We start from the raw sequence: 22235 nt of genomic DNA on the forward strand, positions 1-22235 counted from the left end.
CTGCAGGCAAGAGTTCTTTTATGTTCAAGGGCATGTATGTGCTAGTCTGTGCTGTGGAAAGGCACCAGCAGTGTCACAGTGGGGGAGCAGCTGCAGTTCAGTGCTACAAGGACCCTTTTGGTCACCCCAGGAGCAGATGTCCTCAACTCAGCCTGAGTTTTAGAGCATTTTAATACTCAAGATCTCTGTGTTTTCTCCAAAGAAGCTCTGGCTTAAGGATCTTTGCAGAACAGAGCTGGGGTCCCCAAGAGCAATGAGTGGATGTGAAGCAGCAATGTGTCCTCACACCAGGGAAAGCTGATGGCATGCTAGGCTGCATCAGCTGGAGTACAACTGTCCAGCTGAAGGGTTTGGCTCTTTCTGTCTGTTCACCTCTCAAGAGTGCCTGAAGCTCTGCTGTCCTGCCCTGGGCTCCCTGGGGTGTGGAGGGTGTGTGTGTCAGGATTGTGAGCCCACTGGAGGGTGGTGGAAATGGGTGGGAAGCCTGGAGCACATGGCATTGGAGGAGAAACTGAGAGCCATGCTTGTTCAGACTGGAACTTGTGGGGACTGGAGACCTTAATGCTCTTTCACCACCTAAATGGGAGGTTGCAGAGGGAACAGAGACAGACTATCCCCAAGGCCCTGTGGTGGTTGGTGGAGAACCAATGAACACAAGTTGCAGCACAAAAAGTTCTAATTAGCTGGGAGGAACAAATTTTTCACCCACCGTGAGCGTGCCAGATTTTAGAGCAGGGGCCCAGAGAGGTTGTGAAATTTACTTTCTTGGAGGTATTGACAACTTGATTGGACAAATCCTTGCAAGCTGATCTGAGTTGGTCGTCCTGGAGTGTTGGGGAAGAAGCTTCAGTCTCCTTCCAACCTAAATCATGCTATGATGCCGTATTTTAAGAATCAAGAGCTGCTTCCAATGTAGGCACGTTCTCTTTCACAGCAGTAACAGTTGCACTGTTCCCTGTTGGAGGTTTTTTGCTGTGGCAGACAAGGTGGAACCAGATCAATTGGCTTGTTTCTGGAAGCCCTTTGTACGTAGGAGTAATGTTGGTTTGAGCAGTCAGTACAGAATACAGCAGCAAGACTGTTTGCAGAGAATTTACAGCCAGTCAGTGGCTGTGTCTGGTCCATAATAGGGTTTTGTCTCGACTCACAGTTGCTTTCCTCAGTCAGTTGAAAGAATCCTCTTTCAAATCCCTAGTGTTCACTGAATATCACACTAAGTCAAGTCAGTCTTCAGAGCACTGTGCCTTGGAGAAGCAAAGCCAAAGCCCCAGGAATGAGGTTGCCCTCCACCTTGCATGCCATGTTCCTTGACACTGGGTAGGTAAAGTTCCATGCTGTGTGAGCTCCTTGGTGGGCTGATTGCTCCTGTGCTGGAGCAGTGAGACACGACGAGCAAAGTATGTCTGTGAAGTACGAGCTTGTGAGAGCAGGCCCTCTGGTCACAGTACTTTCTCTGCTAGTTTGACTGGAGATGGATCCACACTGGCTGATCCACAGATCAGACAGTTCTTTCCTCTCCTCAGTGTCCTACACAAAAAGGAGCTTTCCAAATAGAAGGGGCAGAAGAGCAGAGCAATGAACCTCTGTGACATGAACATCAGTGGTTTGGCATCCTGTCTGCTCTGGCATTAGTGTGTAGCTTTGCTGACTGAAAGAGGTGAAGGTGTTTCTCCTAGGTCAGGGCAAGAAAGCCAAATGGAAGTAAACCTTTGGATGGAGTTAGGAACTTTCCTGGTGCTGAGGTTTGGGCTACCCGCTCTGCGCTTCACACTGTGGAGTTTAGAATGGAGAACACGGTCTCCCTGTGCTTCCAGGCATCATGTATTTTTCTGAAATTGCTTGTGAAGTGGCCAGTTCATTCTTCATCCTTTGACTAACCCTGCTTTTCTGTAGTTGCATGCAGTGGATATGTGTTACTAACACCTTCCCTGCCTTTCCAGGGTCACAGTGCACCGGGCTGTTTAGCACCACTGTGCTGGGAGGCTCCTCCAGTGCCCCCAACCTCCAGGACTACGCACGCAGCCATGGCAAAAAGTTTGCCAGCAGCCTGACATACAAAGACGGTATGTGTGTTCCCTGGCAGCAGGGTGGTACTCTGTGGACACTGGTGTCTCAGGATGTGCCTGCGGCACACACTTGGACTGCTGGAAACAGTGACAGTTGGATGTGTGCATTCACCACATCTACAGTGATAAATTTTAACATGTCCCAAGAAATCATGATCCTTGCTAGGACAGAAGGGACCTGACGTTGTGAGAGGAGTTTGAGGCTTATGTGTGGTATTGCTGGGGTCTGATTTTGGTCTGATGTTTTAATAGTACTTGGCTGTTGGGAAGGGGAATTTATTGGTCCAGATATTAAATTGGTTTGTCCTGGTAGGGAAATCCAGCAGATCACATCATCTTGCTTACCTTGATCATCTTGCTGATGGTAAAATGAAGCTCTTTTTGGGGCAGCAATCCTTGCCCCATGGAAGGTGGAGCCATCCCAAAGACAGAATTATATGCTCGGGCATGGATAAGATGGGCACTAGAGAGAGGCTGAGCACGTGGCAGAGTCTGAGGTGGCTCTCAGGAGGCAAGGGCAATATGCCTGAAAGGCTTGAGGTTGAGTTGCTTGGATGAAGTACTGCAGGTGAAGTACTGGAAAGTCTGGTTTCTGTACAGCTGTGCAAAAGCTGCCGGGAAGGTCAGCAAGACAATCTGGTGAAGGCATTGGGGCCAAGGTTACAAATGCTCTATGTCCATGGGTGCAGGTGCTGCAGCTGCACCCTGACCTGCCAGCAACACTTGGTGCAATGTGCACGGAGCAGAGAGGGTTGTTATTTGCAAGGAAGGTGGGGCACAGGGACAGACTGAGCTGTTCTGGAACAGCTGGAGGGTGTAATGCACATGTGCAAGTGTCCACTGTGGCCCTGATAGGAAAGACACTCACTCAAACTTTTCAGTACTGATTCACATATCATTTGTTGGGGCACTGATTTGAGGAGCTCCATGGGCAGGGTCTGCACAGCATACTCTGACAAGGCTGGAAATCCACCTAAGGTTTCCCAGCATTTGAATGGATGCATGTAAGGTTGTCTGTCTTGGATGACTTATCTTTTTGGTATTTTAATCAATGCAGAATCTGAGTGCCTTTCTTATTGGGATTGTAAGGAACATTAACATTGCTGGATTTCGAAGTGGGAAGAGGATTAAGGGAGTAGTTTGGGAAAGACAGGAGGTTGGTTCATCTGGATTTTTGTCCAGTTTTGAGGTAAGGAAAATGGCCTAGCAAATCAGGATGGAAAGATGTTGTCCAATTCTCAGCCCTGTTGGAACTCTGTAGGTATCACTATGTACACTAGCTGCCTGTGCTGCTTTTCTTGTATAAGAGAAAGCCAAGCTGGTTCTCACCTCCTCAGGGCACTCCCAGCCACACCGTGGGCTGTGAGTGATGGTGTCAGGGAGTGTTCTCAACCCCAGTGTACCAGTCTGAGCTGCCCCAGGCAGCAAGTACTGGCTACTCACAGAATAAGCTGATGGTGTTTGGCACAAAACCAGGATGTGAGTCACAGTGGAGCCTCTGAAAAGGCCAGCAAAGGCCCTGGTGGCTGTTCTTTCCTGACTCTGCAAGGAGTGGGAGCCCAAGGCAGCACAGATTCTCAGGGAAAAGCATCAGAGACTGCTCTGTGCCCAGCTGGGCATGGAACAGACCTGCTCAGTCCTGGTGCTGGGCTGCCTGTCTCTGTAGGCTGTGTAGCAGGATGTGCCTGCAGCAGGCTACAGGTATTTGAGGCCGTGGACTCCTGCTAAGCCTAAATTCAGTGACAAGGTCTCTGTGTGCTGAGATGCAATTGTACCCTTAGTTGACTAGCATGTGTCTAACGCAGCTCAGAATTATAAATCTTGATGTTATACTTCTGTTTTCATGTTCCTTGGCATGCCCTGAGACCCTGTGCTGTCAGTGCCTTGCTGCAGTAAGGGCATTTGGAGGGAAGGTGTCAGGGGCTTGGGAAGACAGGGAGGAAGCAGAAGGACATTGCGCTTCTGGGGAAAGCAGTTTGGAATGTGAAATGAGCCCTTGGTCTGCATGTTTCCACTTAAATGAGCACTACTGCAATGCTGAGCACTGGAATTGAATCCAAACATCACTACACATGGTTGCAATCAGTGGCACTGCAGCTACAGCAGACTCTTGCAGAACATTTTGTTCCACACTCTTTAGAGTAATGGTGTTGAAAAGCAGCATGAACTCCTTGGTAGTTTTTCGTGGCTGTGATGCTTCAAGATGCAGTGTGTGGCATATAGCATTTCACCAATGTTAACTTGCCTTGTTCCAGGGATGTTTCAAGGGCCCTTATTTCTGAAGGCTTTTATGCTTGGAGCTGGAGGAGGGCTAAGGAACATTTCAGCAGAAAGTTTTCTGAACCTCAGGCTGAGGGAAGGTCCATGGATGGTTGTGATTTCAAGTTGGCTTGCCTGAAGCCAGGGATCTAGTAAACTGGGTCAGTGCCATTTCAGTTGATGTGTCTCAGGGCAAGGGGAGGTGTGGGTCAGCTGGAGACTGTCACCAGCTGACTGCAGCTCCAGGCTTAGACACTTCCAAGGGATTGCATGTGTAGGGAAGATTGTCATGCTGTTTGTTGAGTTTAGAGAAAGAAAAACAATTTTTAGTGCTGGTACACTAGAGGACGAAGTTCCAGTGAGAGCTGGTTTTAGATACATTATTTGGCCAAGCCACTGAATGTAGCTGTAGGAGTACGTTGGGAGTATGGAGCATACATGGGTGCACTGATGAGGGGGATAGGCATACAGACCCTGTGTACTAGGGAGAATGGATGCATGAAACGTGAAAAAGAAATCAAAGGGTTTTCTACTATTTCCTGAAAGATCCCCAAGAGCAGCAAAAGGTATGATTGGCTGGGGTCTCACATCAAATCCCACATATAGATGGTCTGATCCAGGCCATTCTTTTTCATGATAGCTGAGGATTTCCAGTGTGGGAAAAAAGCAAAGTTTCCAGCCTTTTTTATTTTTTTGTGTGTGTGTGTGCATGTGGAGCGTAATCCATGTCCTTTAAAGCCTATCTGTTTGCACCCCATTAGATGCACAGTGTCTGTCCTTGCACGGTCTTTCTGATACATGATTTGTATGGGAGAGGTTGGCCTGGCCTGGGGCGTGGCCAGGAGAAGCCTGAGGACCACTCTGACGGGTGTATCCCAAAACTTCCCCTGAAATGTTTTGAGCAGAGAACTGTAGAGGCATGTCTTCATGGCTCTTTTCCTTCTTCCTTACTCAGGTGGTCTATCCTTAAATTCATAAATAGCTCTGTATAGCTTGCATTAAGAGGTTGTTTTGAGCTGTACCTTTGCTGGAACTCCTTAATACCTCTGCAGGGAAGTGTTTGTTTTCCCTGGGCAGAGGTAAATCCTGAGAACAGTCCTGTGGTGCTGCTACTTGCTGCGACGTGTGCTCTGGTGGCTGTGAGCATGGCCTGGCTGCATTCTGCACTGGACTGAGCCTGGTGTGAAGGTGTGAGTTGCTGACTGAGAGTGATCGAGAGCGTGGCTGAGTGCGTCATGTCAGGGAGACCCTGGCAGGGTGGTGCAAGGGCTGGGGAGATGCAGAATGCTTCAGTCAGACCCACAGGCAGAGTGTCGGGTGCCACAGCAGTGCCAATGGGAGCAGCTGTTGTGGGGGTCAGGAAGGTGAACCTGAAAGCCTAATCAAGTGTATGAAGGTCGGGGGATCCTTTGAAGCAGGCTGTTAACTGAGATGATCTGTTTTTATTTCCTCAGAGCTCTTGTCTATGCCAGCCGTAAAACGATTTTCTGTGTCGTTTGCAAAGCATCCGACTAATGGTATGTTTGCTTTCTGGATTTGATGTTCCCTCACACTTCTAACCCCATGCTCACATTCAGTTTTCTCTGCACACGTTCTCCTCTCAGCCTTCTTGTGGTTTTTTTTGTGTTTGTGTATCTGATGTCCAAACACGCTTCACCTTCCTCCATTGTCTCCTTGTGACTAATGTGCTCACTCATACCCTGTTACTGCTCAGTGGTGCCTCTGCTCTCCCCTGAGGTGTTTTTGTCCTAGGTGAAGAGGCAGAAGGCATGGCTCTGTGAGTGTGCTGCTAAAGCAGCTTTAACTCTGTGGTGACATTGAGGCCTTTTGTCATGCTCCTTGTCGGGAGGGTGGGGATCAGGGGGAGAATACTGCTGGATTGGGGGCTGATGCCCATTCCATGTCATGAAGCATCAGCAGCTTAGGTCCTCAGTTTCTACACTGCAGATTTGATGGATGAAAACAAGAATAACACTAGGACTGCTGTGTGTCACCTGGAAGGGCCTAGTGTATGGTGGGACAGACGAAGTGCACCTGGTGTATCATGTCAGGAGTACTGGTAGCCTTTTGGCCTCCTGTTGTGAAATCTCTGTTAAGCTGGTCTAGTGGTTCCTCCAAGCATGTTGATGTTGGCACAGGGGGGCTCACCTTTATGCAGACGTTACCCTGTGGATTGTGCCTCTCCAGAGCTCTTACTCGTCTGCTGTTGGTGGATGGTGCTGGCTTGGGGGGAGGGGATGGGTATCATGCTACCTGGGGTGGCATCACCTGCTTCATCCCATCCTGCCTGTATCTCTGGAGAGGCTTGGTGACAGATGTCTGACAGAGCTTCTGCTAATTTACTATCTCTGCTCCATGTTGCTACTTGCCTGACAACCGAAGTGTGAGTCTGTGAGGTTGTAGGCCACTAGCTCTGTTGTAGCAGGTGCCTTGAACCAGTGTTTATTCTCCCAATACTTTTAAAAAGGTTTCACAGCACCCCTCCTCTTGCATGGCTCCTGCTGCTGAGACAAGTTGGAACCAAAGGAGATCACTGAATGCTACCAAGTATTTCTGCCTGATGCAATTGAGGCAGCTTGCAAATATGAAGACATCCTGCTTGGTGTAATCTGGAAGATGAATGAAATTCAGAAGACTGTTCTGCAAATGAAAGTTTTGGGAAGGATGAAATGGGAAAGGACAGGTCACTGTGGCTTTACTGTTTCAAATAACTAGAGGGAGCCTATTCTCTGTGTTTGCTTGGCTTTGGTTTTCCCAGAGTGGCCAGCTGCTTGGTTTGTCTGTATGTCTGGGCAGTATTGGAGCTCACATGGTCTATGTCAGCAGGGTGTGTTGTTCTATCTTTCCTGCAAGGTTGTACCAAGTACCTTTTGTAAGACATGCTGTAAAACAGTTGCCCCTGCTCCAAATATGATCGGGTGAAACTGGGCATCATGTTTCTCCCAAAACTCCAATTAATATTTCTGATGGCAAAGTGCTTCTTAATCAAGAAAACAAAGACGGGTCCAGCAGGTGAGAGCTCAGGGTCAGGGATATTTGGTCTAGGATTGACACTGCTTTGAGCAGGAGGGATGTTTACCCCATGAACCACTTAACTGAATGCAAAAAGTGTTCCCAGCTCTGAGTCTGGATTTTGTTTCTGGAGAGCTGCCTCTGTGTGGTGAAATGGAATGGGTGAACCAGGGTAGTGGTCAAGCACAGCATCAGGCCAGATGGTTTATGCCCTGGCCACACAAGACTTGGGTGGGTGACGCGAGTCCTGAGGCAGCGTGTAGGGAGAAGACATGCCTGCATGCTGGTATCTTGTCTGCCATGCAAGGATATCACAGAAGATTGCACAGGGCTCTTCTCAAAGACAGGGGAAGTCAGTGCTTCTGGGCTCCCTCTGTTCTGCACTCTCAGCACTTTGCTCTCAGTCAGACCCTGCTGTCCCCGAAGTCCCTTGCACGGCCTCTGCTCATTTGACGCTGGGCCATTTGCTCTCTCCCCATGCTGATGTGCCTGGCTGCGCTTGGATGCAGGACTCAAACACTGTCGGCAGTCTTGGCACTGCTGGATTTCTCATCTGAGCTGCAGAAGGGCAAGTCTGGCCCTGAGCCTGATCATTTTATTTAGCCAAACCTGAACTGCATTGGACTTGGACTGTGTCCTGAAATTTATTCACTTGTCAGACTTTCCTTTACAAAGATGAGCCCCTGCTGCTCAGGCAGTGCCCTGTGCTGCAGCTGGGTGAAGCCTGGGCTGGGTGGGAGTCTGGTCTGCCCTGGTGTCACTGGGGGGACATAACTCTCAAGGGCATTCCTGACCTGCTCACTGTGGGAGGGATTTGGCTGAATGTGTGGCGTGTATCCTTCTCACCCAGCAGCCCTGGTGCTGGCAGCTCCATCCCCACATCTCTGCAGTTTCTCTGTCCCCCAGCTGTACCTGCCCCTCTCCTCTCACTCTCTATGGCCCCTTTCCTCCAGATGTGTTGGAGCACCAGCACGTTGCCCAGTTGCTACGCCGTTTTTCCTCTGACTGTGCCACGAGCCGGACCATCTCCTTGGATGCCACCCTAGCCCATCACCTGCAGCAGTGCTCCTACCACCTGCGCCTCTTCAGGAGCTGGCTGATCTCAGGGCAGGATGACTTGGAGTGTCTTTACGGTACTGCACGCTGCAGCTGCCTCTGTCCCATGCTCTTGTAGCTGAGCAGGGACCACTGTCTGCTTGAGAGTGCAAAGTATGCTTTGCTTCTGAAAAAGGAAAGCGTTTCCCTCACCGAATCCCAAAGGTCTCTGGGCTGCTGCTGCAGCAAGCTGTGTGGGCTGTTGTACCAGCAGTTTTGGAGCCTTAGGCAGGAGCCTTACCACATGGAGCCTCCGCTCCCCATGTGGCTGTAACTGCTCGTTCCATCTTAGGCAATTGTTTGTTGCCTCCTTCCTTTAGCCAGGGTAAGCCCTTAAGCTCCCTTCAGGGTAGGTGCTGAGCTGCTATCCATGGAATGCCCTGCTGGCAGGATGCTCTGTGCAGGTCTTGGTGAGCTGCCACAGAGTGTCCCCATAGTAGTGGAGGAACCAAAGTGAGTAGTGAGAGTATAGGAAGAGATTAAGGAGGTGCTGCAGCTGGTCACAAGCTGAGTGGACTTGCTGTGGAAATTTTGGGGAAGTGAGAGCTTGTGGGTGTGTTGTATCTAGAGAGACTGAGTTAAGTTAGGGTAGAGCTGAGCTTTTGTGTGGCTGCACTGCATGGCATCTTTCCTGCCTGATAGGGCCTCTCAGTGTGTCCTGTCTCTGGTGGGAAGAGGTAGGCAACTTCAGCATTGAATCCAGATGTTATAAATCAAAGCTTGCTGCTGTTTCTCTGGTGTTTTTCAGCCTCTGTCACAGACGAGGAGTCTGGTGCATGGAGGCCTTGGTGCTTCTCACACACGCAGAAAGACTGCTGCCCCCTGAACGAGGCAGCGAGCTGGGGCTGCCTGCTGAGGTTTACTTGCACCATAGGAGCTGCTCGGAGCATGTGGCTTGCTGAGCTGTGTGGTGTGATGCATGGACCCCCTTTTCCATTCTGACCCACAGGTGGAAAGGGCACAGACAGTGCAGCCTTCCATGTAGTGAAGCAGCAGGACCAAGCATTTTCAGACCCTGGAAGATGAGAATTTTTCTTAAGTCTGTTTTTCCTTAATATGGCCCTTTCTGTCAAGCAGACAGATTTGGAGGTTAGTTGCTTTTCACATGTAATTAGGACAATTCCGTGGTCTCCTGGCAACAAATGCTAAAGAGGAGCAGAATTGCTTCAAGGGAAGAGATGCTGGATCACAGCAGACTGCTCCAGAGCCAGGGCTGAGCTTGGCCCTGTTTGTGATCTCGGGTGGGGAGAGGAAATGAGCTCAGTGCTTTGGACACAGCAGGCTGCTGGGAGGTGCATCCTGCCCAGCACAGCCAAACACAGGCATTAGGTGCTCCATACCTAACTCCTTACCAGCACAGAAGCCCTCCCAGCTGCAAATCAAATATTCACCATCAAGTTCATGCTGTTTTCCCAGTCCACCAGCAAGCCCACAGTTCATTGATGTGTTTGGGATTCCTGCTGAGGCTCTTCTCAGAGCAGACATGGTTGACAGCCCAGGTTTCTTCCTTGTGAAAACTGCATTCTTCTGTCCTCTCTTGGCTTTCCACTGTACTTCTATCCACACAAAGGAAACATGAATTAGAAGATAGAATCTCTGAGTCAAAAGTATGCCATTGGCATCCACAGTTGGAAAGATCAACAGTGGAGTCCTGAAGGAATGTCTGGGAACCTGTGTGGTCATAGATGGGAAAAAGAAACGTGCAAAGTAACTTCATATTGGCAATGAATCACACTGGTGATTCATTATTGGTGATTCATTCAAAGCCAAAGGTCAGCTGTGGACAGAGAGCAGCCCTGTGATGATGAGCAGGAATGTAGCGGTGATGTCCAGTGTAAATGAATTTAAATTACAAAGGGAAACAGCCCCAAACTCTTATATATGAAATAGTGGACTCTGATCTGACCATCATTACTTGAGACAAGGTGGAAAAGGTAGAAATTTGCAAAATTAGAAATCTGGCAAGGGTGTTTGTAGTAGTGGTCTAAGTGGCCTGAGGGAAGGGGTGTGGATTCACAGTTTTGTGTAGATCCAGGAGCAAGAAGGTTTCTAATGGAGTGAGTTGAGACACTTCGGACAGAAGCGGGTTTTTTCCAAGCTCTGTACCACGGTACCTGGGGATGTTGGGAGCTTGACTGAGTTCAAGGGGAAACAAGAATATGGAAGAGAGATGATGCTTATAGCAGTTCTGAGCTGTGGGTCACTGATGTTTGGGGCACATGACTAGACAGTCACACGTGCTGTCTAGACTCCTAACCCTTCATATACAATATACGTGTGGCATGTTGGAGTTTGTCCAGAAAAATAGGGGTGGATTGATGATGCATGTCAGAGAGGAGCCTGGTGAGTGCTTTGTTCGTGCCGAGACTGGACAAGTGCTTCTTGGATAGAATTCTGTCCAGTTTCTCATGCCATAGCCTGTATCACAGACTCCTGCCCTTCAGGCCCCAGGAAAGAGTTTGGGGGAGCATCAGCAGTAGCTGCACAGTCAGCACAGGGTAACTGTCTGGCAAGGATGGTTCCTGTGGCTTGCTGTCACATTTTATTTTTCTTGCCCCTTCCCAAAGGTGTTGGTTCTTTGCTAGCTGTGTGTGTTGCAGCTGTGGTTGGAGCCTTCACTGGAGACACGTAGGGATTGTGATCCATAGTGGTAGCTGCTGCCTGAGCTGTGCTGTGGTGGCATGAGCCACTGTTGGCCTCTTCCCAGCAGCTCAGCAGGTCTAGGGAGGTGTGCAGGCAAGTGGGGTCCCATACACAAACGAAAAGGATTCCTTGAGCACAGTACTCCTCCACCTTGAAAGAGGAAACTTTGGCCATTTTGCTCTGCTTGCTCAAGAGTGGTGCAGTGCCACAGCGCTGTGCAGAGTTGCATGAGCAGGCACCTGGCACTTTGGGGATACAGGTATATGATTTCACATCAGCTGTGTGTCAGTGTCTAATTTTTCTTTTCATGCTGGACCTTTGATTTGCTCATCTTACTAGAGGGAAGCCCAAGAACTCAGATCCCCATTGGTGCCCCTACTATGTCTTGTAACACTGCTTTGCCCGATCTTATATTTAAACTTCCTTTTTTCTTTGGAGACCCCAATTCCTGAGCAAACTTTGGCCCCTCTCAAACCGGATTTTGTTGTGAAATGACATTAGCCTCAAACTGGGCTGCTCCACAGCTATGTCCCATGACCATTTTAAGTTTTGCCCTCACCTTTTTCGTTTAGCTCTGTCTCCCAGGAGGCCTCTGAGAAAATAAAGAACGTAATTTCTTCCTTCCTCAGCACTTCCCCTCTCAGGACTTCTTAGCAACAGACACAAGAATGTGGTCTTTTTCCTGTGTCTTATGTTTCTTCATCCTAGCTGAGGATTTGTTATCCTTTCTGTCTTGAATTATGTTTTTAGGCCCTTTGTGGCATAGGTAACCTCGTGAACTCTCTGGAGGATTCTTTATCTCCACCAACTGTTATTTATTCAGTGGACACCTTCATGGCTTGTGCTCCTTGCCTCTTGTAGAACTGGGTTTGGGGAGGGTATTGAAGCAGGGCCTGTCCTGGAGGTGACTGGAACAACTGTCTGCAGTACACAAACAAGTGCTCCAGGGCTTCTGCAGCTTGGCAGCACCTCAGGAGGAATCAGTTTTATCCTGTTGGTGTGCTGGGCAGACATCCTCCCACAGATTGCATCAAGAACTCTCTTTATTTTTTGCATTTCAAAGTATTTTTCCTTTTCTGTAGATACAAACACAGTTTATTTCCAGAGTCTTTTTGAGGTCCTTGGAGGAGACTGGGGGGGTCACAGAATGGGAGGCCCAACCCTGAGGAGTTGAGAGGCCATTACATTTGAGAGGTGCAGAGCAGGGGGCAGCCTCATTCCATATACCCGGGACTCACCTGTTTCTTCCTTGCTTCTCTGACAGTTCAGGTTGGCTTGGTTCCACAAGGCATTTACAGGAAGCTGGGATGAAGAGGAAGATGCTTTGCTGTGATACTCTGCTGGCTTGAGCAGCAAAGGATTTATTCTGAATGGTTGTGATGCAGCTTAGCTTTGAGAAAGTGTCTATTACACACTGAGATGCCTACTTATGGGCTTGCTGGCAGTGAAGTCTAGTTAAAGGGACAAATAATTCAAGTCATTACCCAGCCCTTCCTTTGGACACAGCCTGTTGGGGTGCATGGGGGGCTGCTGTGACAGGGAGGTTCTGTGGCTCCCTGTGGCTGCTGCAGTGTGTGCTCCCTGCTGTGGGGAGAGGGGGCTGTGCCAGGCAGGGGGTCACCAACAGTGGGACCTCTTTAATGGAAATTCTGTTTGGCTTCCGTAAGAGAGGGCACTGTGCCAAGCTCTGTGCCAAGTTCTCTGTCATTGCTGTGTATTTTAAGTGTCCCAGGCTCAGCAGCAAAAATGGCAGCTGCCAGATACTTTTCCTCCACTCCCCTCCATGTGTACCCAGGTGCTTGCTTTCAGATCCGTTACTGCATGGGATTGCTTCGTGGTGATTTTCTTGGGTTAAAAGAGATGACCTGAGGCCTGAGTGTGCCTGTTGTTTGATCCTGTGCCCAGAGTGCCCAGCTCCTTCAGCCATGAGTGCTCCTGCATGGATTTTCCCTGCTGTTTCCTCTATTCATTTTCTGCTTGGGTCTCTTTCAGGTTTTGAAGGCTGTTCCATGGTTCCCACCATCTATCCCCTGGAGACCCTGCACAACTCCCTCTCTTTGCGGCAGGTCAACGAGTTCCTGACAGCCGTGTGCAGGAGCTGCAGCGAATCGCATGTCCAGTCCACCGCAGGTACTGCGCAGGTGGCCTTGTCTCTGGCGAGGCAAGGAGCACTCCTGCTCTTTTACATCCTTGGGACACATCAGCCTGACAGGACTGGAGATAAGTGCAGTCCCTAGAGCCTGTCCCAGAATGTTCTAGCCCAGGAATGTGCCATGGGACCCAGCTCAGAGCCATCCTAGACCACTTACATGACAAATAATCAGTCAGGTCTCTCTGTAGCTGATGAGTTCGGTGATGAGGATACTGACTCCAGCTCTGGAAATCTTAGCCTCAGATTCCCAGGAGTTGATGGGCAGGCATGGCTCTGAATTGGCACTGGTCTTTAGCTCTTTCCAGAGCACCTGCTCATGACTGCTGGGCTATGAGCCATTCCTTTATGTCTGTTGGAATATTACTGATCTGTGTATTTTTTTTTTCTTGAAGCTTTGTTTGATTCAATGATTGGGAGCCAGATACCAGGAGACCCCTTTATGTCCCAGCGAATCCTGTCATCATCGTCCTTGCCACTGCGCCAGCGTTCGGATAAGCCCCCTTGGTGTGAGTCTGCTCTGCTCTCAGTCAGGGGCAAATGTAATGGGCAGGGAGGGAAGTTTATGAAGTCAGCAAGGTCAGGAAACCAGTCTGGCTGAAAACAGTTGTTTAGTTCTCCTCCTTTATTGGATTAGATACAATCTAGGTATTGCTCTAATTTCGCTTATTGTGCAATATAAGGCAAGAATAAGCATTAGTAGAGAATCAATATTTCTTTCTCTAGTGTTGCCTCTCACTCAACACTCATGGACTGTGTCTGTCAGGAACCAGGAGGAGCAAACTGAAGCTGGGATTGTTCCATAATAATAAGGGAATGAAATATATTGGTTTTCATTTTGAAGCAAAACGTCACACTTCACATTTTGTGCTGTGACAACAGAATCCACTCTTGGCTGTATGCCAATATAGCACTGGATTACAAGGTAGAATTGTACTCTGTGTGCTTGGGTTTTCATCAGCTGAACTGTCAGAAATACCCAAGACCAGCTGCAAGCCCCTGACAGGTCACACAGCATATAGACAGCCCTCACCTCTTGGTTGCAGAACTGTGGGACTGTGACTGTTCGGGTGGGAAAATACCAGCTGCATGTTTTAAGATTTTTCTTCCTCTTTGCAGACAGCAGTGGCCCCTCCAGTACCGTCTCCAGTGCAGGCCCATCCTCCCCAACTTCTGTGGACAACTGTGCTCGTTTCAGCTTCACTGAGAAACTTTCCATCAGCCCCCCAAAAAGTGAGGAGCAGCTGACTAGCCAGTCCCCTGAGCAGGAAGAGAGTCAAGCTCCCCGCAGAGGGCTTGACGTGCAGGAGGGCATGTCTGGGCTGTCAGTAGCAGAGCCAAGTGCCCCAGAGACCCTGATCTGGAATCAGGGCCCAGAGCCAGGCAGGATTCTGGAGCTGTGCAAGAAGGAGCTGGCAGGGGAGGACGCTGACCCAGAAGAGAAGAACATGGGGGAGCCGGATGAAGAAAAATCACCTGGGGAAGTGTTAGAGCCAAGTAGCATAGGAAACCCAGAGTGTGGTGAAGGGTTTGACCTGAGGCTGGCTGGGGAGACAGTGAAGCCAGGTGAGGGGTCTGTCAGGGGAATGACTGGCCTGGGTCAGTCTGGGCTGTCCAGGGAGATGCTGGTGCCCTGTGAAGAGGAGCTGCTGGGAGAGGTGTTGGACCCAGAGCATACAGGCAAGGAGCTGCCGGGGGACAGTGCTCTGTCAGACCAGCTTCTCTCTGGTCACCTGTGCCAGGTGCAGCCACTGCCTCCTGAGAAGAATGTGGAGGAACTGCAGCTGCTGTGTCAGAAGGATCAGCAAATTTAGTGGCTCACTGGACAGCACACTGCAAGCACTTCTAAGCCCAAAAGCAGCCTGACCTCCTGCATGGCACCTCACGCAGCTGGCAGTCCGTAGCAGAGAAGAAGCCACTTCCTAGGGCCTCAGGATGCTGTGGTGTGGAAGAGACTGCTTTGCTCCTCCACAAGCCAGCTCTTTGCCATTCAGCAAGAATGTTTGCCTCGTTAAATGAGCAACAATGCAGTCATGGTACTGGCATGGCACCTCCATGGAGCAGGGACATGGTGCTGCACTGGTGTCCCAAGGGCTTTGTGCTCACTGGGACAGCAGCATTAGAGGACTGGTACAGCCAAGGCTTTTAGGGTGGTAAGTCCAAAGGGGACAGATCCTCCCTGGTGACCTTTTGGCCCACAGCCTTCAGAAGAAGGCATTCTGGGCCCAAATTAATCAGATCAATCACAACCACCAACCTCTCTGTTTCTTCCTTCTTCCTCTCTCAATTCCCATTGTTGGCCACCAAAATCCAGAGAGTCCATGGTAGGAAAACTAGCAGAAGCAGAAAGCATTCTGAATGAGTGTGGAAAAGAAGGGTGGTGAGGGCATCAGGTTTGACTGCCACTTGCAAGGAAGCATCCCTTTGGCATGGCCTTGGATGTTTCCCTGCTGGGCTGGGGCAGGCAGGAGCCTGTGGATCCAGCCTGAGAGAGGTGTGCAGGGAAGACACAGTTGTTTTTTTTTCTCATCCCCAAGGATCAGGCAGGGTACAGCTCTGAGGTCTTGGTGACAGGGATTAAAAGAAACTGCTATTTTGATAATTCCAGGACTATTAGAAACCAATAAGGAGAAATCTTTATTATATAAAATGAAAAGTATTTAATGGATATTTATGTAAATGCCTTGTGAGCACAAGCCTGAGGGCGAGATTGATACGGGTGTCCCTGCCGCATCCTGAGTGCCGGCCAGGGCTGTGCTTCCCACTCCTCCTGTATTCATGGACAAGTCTGCGTGTCTGTCTGTAGCTAGGATCTGTGTTTCTGTGAAGCTGTGCCCAAAGATCTCTATGCTGTGTTGTGACGGTGTGTGTTCACAGTAAATCTATGCTGTGGGTCCAGTGTCTCTCTGTCTCTGATGCTGACTTGGCAGCAGTGTGTATGTGCCAAAGCTTGCAGGTGCTTGGAACAGTAAGCCCTGCTCATGCTCTGTTGTCCTGGAAGAGCAGCTGTAGCTGGAGTCAGACCTGTAGTAAAAGCACAGGCTCCAGGCCAGGAAAAAAGCCTCCTTTTTCCTACACAGGAAAACTGGTCATACTGGGGAAGAGCTCAGGGGTGTTTGTGGTAGAATGAAGACATTTGGAGTGGTGTGTTCAGCTCCTTTCACCTGGTCCACACCTTCCTGTCACTTAAAGCACATCCTGGGTGTCATGTCCTTTTCCTCATGCCCAGTAATCCCAAGCTGCCACTTGGGAAAAGTCATGTTTACTTGCACTGAGAACGGAGCAGTCATGCAGCTGCCCAGAGTGTAGCACTGGGTGGGGGCACCCCAGCCCCCTCCCAACTTGCTGTGCCTGCCCTGTACTCTCTCTCCCTGCCTTACAGATCTGCACAGAGACCTTGGCCATGGAGTTGCAGCCAACCCCTGCACTGGCTGAGGGACCACAGGTGACTGAGTAGCATCCATGAGATTTCCCCTTGGCACTGCCCACAGCCCTTGCCCTGCTCCCTTGCACAGACAGTGGCCTGTGGCACCTGCTGCCACCAGCCACGTCCCTGCTGAGCGCCAGCCACATCTCCTGCCAGGACCTGTGTGTCTCTGTCTGGGGATGGTGCCTGGGCAGCGTGGCTGCCACGATGGACCCAGCAGCACCTGCTGCAGGGGGTCATTGCTGAGAGGGGCATGGAGCTGGGCCCTGTGGGGTGGGACTGTGGCTCTCAGGTGCTGATCCCTGCACAGCCTGAGGCTTGTCACTGCACACCTTTGGGAAATGCACTGCAGTCACAGGACCTTGGTTAGCTGGAGTATGACCAGAGACAGTGCTCATTTACCTGAAAAGTAGCTGTGTGTGGAAATAGTTCCTGCTTTATGGTAACAATTCATGGTTCTTCCCATCATCACCAGGTATGGCAGGTCCTGCCCTGAGGTCTCCACCAGGGCCTGCACAAGCTGTGGTGTGTTCTAGGGCAGTGATGGACTCTCTCCTGAGGACTGTAGCACGGAACCTGCTTTCTTTTTTCCTGGCATCCACCTGTGCCATTGTTTCCTTCTGAGGACAGGCAGGCAGGAACAGAACTAACTGGGCATCAGCCTCTCCTGACTGTGTTCCAGCACAGGCAGAGCAGCAGCTGTCCCAGTTTTCTGATAAGTAGCTGAAAGAACTGAAAGAGAATTCCCTTGCTGGAGGTCCTGTTGAAGTTCTGCAGAGGTGCAAAGCCCACTGCTGCAGTGGGGTCAGGCATGGGATCCCTGGCATGCCTGCACCCAGGTCCCATGCAGGCAGGTGTGCTGCCAGAGACCCTTGCAGCTCAGAGTGCCAGCAGCACAGGGCAGAGTTGCCATTCCCAAGAAGTGCAGGGACAGGCAGAGGGCTGCAATGGAATGCATGATTCTGGCACTGTAAGGAGTGATGGTGTTGCACGGCAGACAGGCCACACCAGGCTCCTCACAGGATTACCAGGAGCTGCTTTCCCCCTACAGCCCTTAGCCAGCTGTCCCAAATGCTCCCCAGGAGGGACCCACGAGTTACCCTGCTAAGGCCAGGGGTGGGGGGCTGTCCCAGGCAGGCTCTGGCCTTATGTGCATGTCCCTTTCTGAGTCACAGCTGCTGGTGAAGGTGGGGTGTTGGTGGAAAAGCTGGGGCTCGCCTAAGCTGGGAGGCATGGGAGGCTGGCACAGCAGCCATGTCTGTGTGCTCCTGCCTACAAGCGTGGGCTCACTGAAAGAACAGTTGCAAACCACTGGAGATGTTCTCATTTGCAATTAATGTGGCTTTATTATTAATGTGTTGGGCTCCTCTCTTGACAGCAGTTAGTTACAGTGTTTCACATGGAAATGGGCAAAAGGACAGAACTCAAGGAACTAAATTCAAATAGAAATGTGATGCTGAAGAAAAGAATCAGGGCTCTCTTCTTAAAACATTTAGCATAGAAGAAGCTAGGAGCACAAGATGCCATTTCAATACAATTAAGACGTTCACTTTTTTAATTATAGGTTTAAAATAGTATTTTTTACCTATTACATACAGGAAGATTACGCGTTGTTGCCCACATGCAGAAACAAGCAAAAGCAGAGTTTAACTGTTTCTCTCTATAGTGTTGTATTACCTCTGGCTCCAGTGGGTCCTGCTGGCTCCTGTGGCCTGAGCAGGGCCAGACTCTATGAATCAGCATTTTCCTAAGTCTTTTTCCCCATTGTTTTTTTAAGATGGAAGGGGGTGGAGGAGAGAGGGACGTAGGGAGTGAGAGAAGCTCAAGGCAGAACAGACTGTGACAAAAACTGAAAAAAATGTGGAGCCTTGAGGACAGGGAAGCAAACTGGTGTAGGATAAAGGTAGCCAAGCAGCAGAGCTGCAGAAGGCAGGAGCAGAGCATGGAGGGCAGCGTTCCTCCTGCAATCCGCCAGTGGCCACACTCCTGCCTGGAGGATGCAGGCACCTCACAAAGCCTCACTATTTACTGCTGCTTAGTCAGAATTGCTTCAAGTTTAAAATTGAGAAAACATTCATGTGTGGGTCTATCTAAAGTTAGTGCATTAGCTTTTACATCTAGCTAGGCAGAGGGATCCCAGGAGCCAGTGAGGGCTGTGCTTGTGCCTCTGGTGTCTGGCATCCGGCAGCTGCCACCGTGGCACGGGGCCGGGGTCTCCCCAAAGCACAGTAGACAAAGCTCCCCAGCATTCTGGGGAGGGGCAGGGGCAGATGTTTTAGTGCCTGCAATTGCCAGAACCCACATTCATGGATGCTGACCCCATCAGGGTACAGAGAATGACATTTATTGTGCTGGCAGACACAGCTGATTCCATGGTTAGAATGAACACGGCACAGGGCAGGAATTTGCTAAAGCCCTGAGTAAGCTCACATGCTCCTAACAAGGGCCATAGCCAAAGAGCTGGCTGTGCCTTGGGGAGGCTGCTGGCCTCAGGCCTTGTCCTGCAGCTGCTGGGTTTTAGACACAGCCTTGCAGATACATTTTTGCTGCCCACAAGTTCTCTATGGTCTTTTCATTTTGTTTAAATTGCAGCATGTTAGTATTTGTACTGAGAAAACCTCTGAACTGACACTAAAAGCACATGGTATCATGTTAACATGTATAAATTAAAATATTAACACAAAATGCAGCTTAACGTTAAAAAAATAAATATATAAATTAAAATGCAAAATAGACCATTTCCCTAGAAACTCCATTTTAGTGCTAGGAGCAGGTTTCTAAGCAGCATTTTCTTCATGTCACCTGCCAGAAACTAGCATTGAGACTGAAGTGTCCCAGGTAAGTGCAACACAGGGTCCGAGGATGCTCATGGTGGAGTCAGCCCTCTGCTCAGGGCCAAGCACAGTGGGTATCACAGCAGATGGAAATAGGTTGTGCTGACTGACGGCCACTGCAGCACAGCTTTCCATCTCATTCCTTCTTTCCCAGAGCACAGCCTGCTGCCACTCTCTTTGTCTTACAGAAAAGCTATCTTTGTGGTAAGATCCTCTGTCACTTCTCTTGGATGTGGCAAAGGCTCATGGATGCTGCAGGCTTAGTGCACCTGAACATCCCACTCCCTGCTGGGAGAACTGTCTCCCACACTGAAACAGGTCTGTGTGCCAAGGAGGTTCTGGGTGGCTGTTCAGTAGCCACAGTGCACTCACTGCACACATTTGTGTTTCTGCCACGGCCTCCAGAGAGCAAGAACAGATGCCCACAGTGACGTGCAGGCCAGGGAACAAGCTGCAAGGTGGCACCACATGGATGAGCAGCACCTCACCTGTGCCATCAACACACCCCTGCCACAGTGTGGGGCAACTGAGAATGACTACACTTGCTAAACTACTTTTTCCCAAGTATTTTGGGAAGGGCCTTCTCTTCCCTCACACCACAAGTTGTATTCCCCACATCCTGGACACTTGGGGGGACAACAAAAAGCTTGTACACAACTATAAGGCTTGGAGCCTGGCACACAGGCAGTGAGGAGATGGCTGCTGCGTGCAAGCTGGCACAGCACAGCGCCACAGCTGGGCACCAGCCTCCCCCAGCAGGGCTGCGTGCTCCTCAGCTGCCTCACCACAGTCCTCCAGAGCCTTTGGTTTAGGGACAGGGAGGTTTCTTGTACATCCTGGGCCAAGCATGGCCAAGGTTTTTTCAGCCCTTCTGCTGTTGAGGGGCTGTAGTTGTGCGTTTGGATGCTCTTTTTGTGTAACTGTTTAGGCCACAGCCTCTCTGTGCCTCCTCCTGCCACACAGCTGGTGTGCAGGAGTCAGCTGGCTGCTGTGTGTGCAAAGCTCAAGTTAGCAGGTTAGGAATGTGCTGAACCCTCCCCTCCCACTGCCATGTCCTTCATCCCAGCTCCCTGAGCACAGCAAACAGGTGCTGCAGGATGCCACAGGCGAGTACTTGGGACAGAAATTTGCCAAGCTGGCTTGTGGTGGTCGTGCCTAGTTGGAGTGCAGGTCCCCTTGCTCAGAACACCTCCTGTATGCTCAGGAGGGGAGATGGAAGAATGACCTTCACTGTTACATTACAGTTCAGAGGGTTTTGTCTTCCCTCGTCTCTCTGCTGCAATTTCTTTGCAAGTTAGATTTCACCTCTGCCCCCTGCCTCCCATGCACTCTGCATGCAGCAGCAGCACTTCAGCCCTCACCAGAAAGGTGAGGTTCATGGTGCTACAGGTTAAATGGCAAGGCAGCCAGGAAGAGAGTAGAACAAGCTCTCACAGCAGCAAGGCAGCCAAGATAGTATACAGAAACTGTACAGGCAGCAGAATAAAGCAGGGAAGGTGAAAGTGCCCCTGGCCTGCAACTGCTCTTGCACAAACTCTTAGCTCAGTCCAGAAAATTACAGAGCCCTGCACTTCTTCCTCATGGCATCCAGTGCTGAGCAAGATGGATACCCGATTGCCTGACAAATGGGAACCATGTAGAGGACTAAACCAGAGAAGAACTGGACTGTGATTAGATGGTGTCTCTCATGTTGCATCGGTGACTGAAGAATCAATGGATGAACACAAAATGTGGGAGATCTAGAATTCAATCTTACAGGCTGGAAAAGATTCGTCCTGCATCACAACAGTGCTGCTGCTTGCCAGTACCATGATGTTTAGCTCCTGCTGTTTCTCATGAGTCTGTTGATACCATTCTCGTGTTACCTCAGTATCGTGTGTTGGGATCAAAGTCACCTGGGAAAAGAAAGCAGCAGGGATGAGTGAGAACAACTGCAGTGACAAAGAATGCCCATAGGAGCTGAGGCTAAAATTTCTTGTTAATTTTGGAACACTGTACCCTTGGTACTGCTTGTTCTATTTAGTGTCTTTCAGATGTCAGGCTCTGAGGCAGAGCTTTATTTTATACAGTACCAACACAATGGGGCTCTGAACTGGCAGCAAACTGGCAGCACTGACACCATAATGATGAGAATGGCTGCAGTGCAGGGGAGAGCATCGTGCTCTGGAGCTCCAGAGACAGCCTCAGAAAGATCCTTCAGTGTGAAAAGGAACAGTACTGGCAGTGTCACTGTTAATGGACACTATGTGCCCATTGACCCAGTGTGCAACTCGGGGAGCTTGAAATATGAGGCTGCTTCATCTAGAAGAACATTTATACCTTTCTGTATATGTCTTCAGGAGTGCCCACCTGGGGTGTCCTGCAAGCCTGCCTAAGCAAGAACTGTTACAGAACATTCTTGTTTAAATGCTCTATTAGTAAGTTGATGTCAGAACAATCTTCAGAAAGCCAGGCTAGCAAGAGATGCCACTAGGTGTAGGACACTGGTGAAAATTCAGTTTGTGTTGGTGTTTGATTTTGCTTGAGGATAGGCTCATCCTGCAGTAGGTAAGGATGAGCGTATGATCTCTTAATGCTTCCTCCCCTTAAGAGGATGTGGAAAAGAGGACATATCTGCTTCCATTCATACCATTTTGCAGATGTCCTCCTCCTCATCAGTACAAGCAATTACTCTGCTGAGACTGAAACAGGGTATAGCCAGTACCATTTGCTTCCTCTCAGTGTACTCCCTTGGGTATGTGACACCCATC

At 49.9% G+C, this 22235-nt stretch overlaps 2 protein-coding genes across 15 annotated transcripts in view; one reads left to right on the forward strand and one right to left on the reverse strand.

The window, feature by feature from the left end:
- PPIP5K1 (diphosphoinositol pentakisphosphate kinase 1) overlaps positions 1-16127 on the forward strand; it is a 41717-nt gene extending 25590 nt beyond the window's left edge. For 5 of the 11 annotated variants that reach the window (XM_064389686.1, XM_064389690.1, XM_064389689.1 and 2 more), the window contains 6 exons: positions 1941-2063; positions 5780-5842; positions 8291-8470; positions 13068-13205; positions 13620-13733; positions 14344-16127. In XM_064389686.1, the coding sequence (XP_064245756.1) occupies positions 1941-2063; positions 5780-5842; positions 8291-8470; positions 13068-13205; positions 13620-13733; positions 14344-15038 (1313 nt within the window). In that variant the 3' untranslated portion in view covers positions 15039-16127. The remainder of the gene's footprint in view (positions 1-1940; positions 2064-5779; positions 5843-8290; positions 8471-13067; positions 13206-13619; positions 13734-14343) is intronic. The other 6 variants (XM_064389692.1, XM_064389696.1, XM_064389691.1 and 3 more) reach the window with 5 other exon arrangements.
- A 1844-nt stretch (positions 16128-17971) lies between these two features.
- Positions 17972-22235, reverse strand: part of MAP1A (microtubule associated protein 1A) — a 47713-nt gene continuing 43449 nt past the window's right edge. For all 4 annotated transcript variants that reach the window (XM_064389682.1, XM_064389684.1, XM_064389683.1 and 1 more), the window contains one exon: positions 17972-21380. In XM_064389682.1, coding sequence (XP_064245752.1) covers positions 21225-21380 — 156 coding nt within the window. In that variant the 3' untranslated portion in view covers positions 17972-21224. The remainder of the gene's footprint in view (positions 21381-22235) is intronic.

This window comes from Passer domesticus, chromosome 14, assembly GCF_036417665.1.
Source record: "Passer domesticus isolate bPasDom1 chromosome 14, bPasDom1.hap1, whole genome shotgun sequence".
Taxonomy (NCBI): Eukaryota; Metazoa; Chordata; class Aves; order Passeriformes; family Passeridae; genus Passer; species Passer domesticus.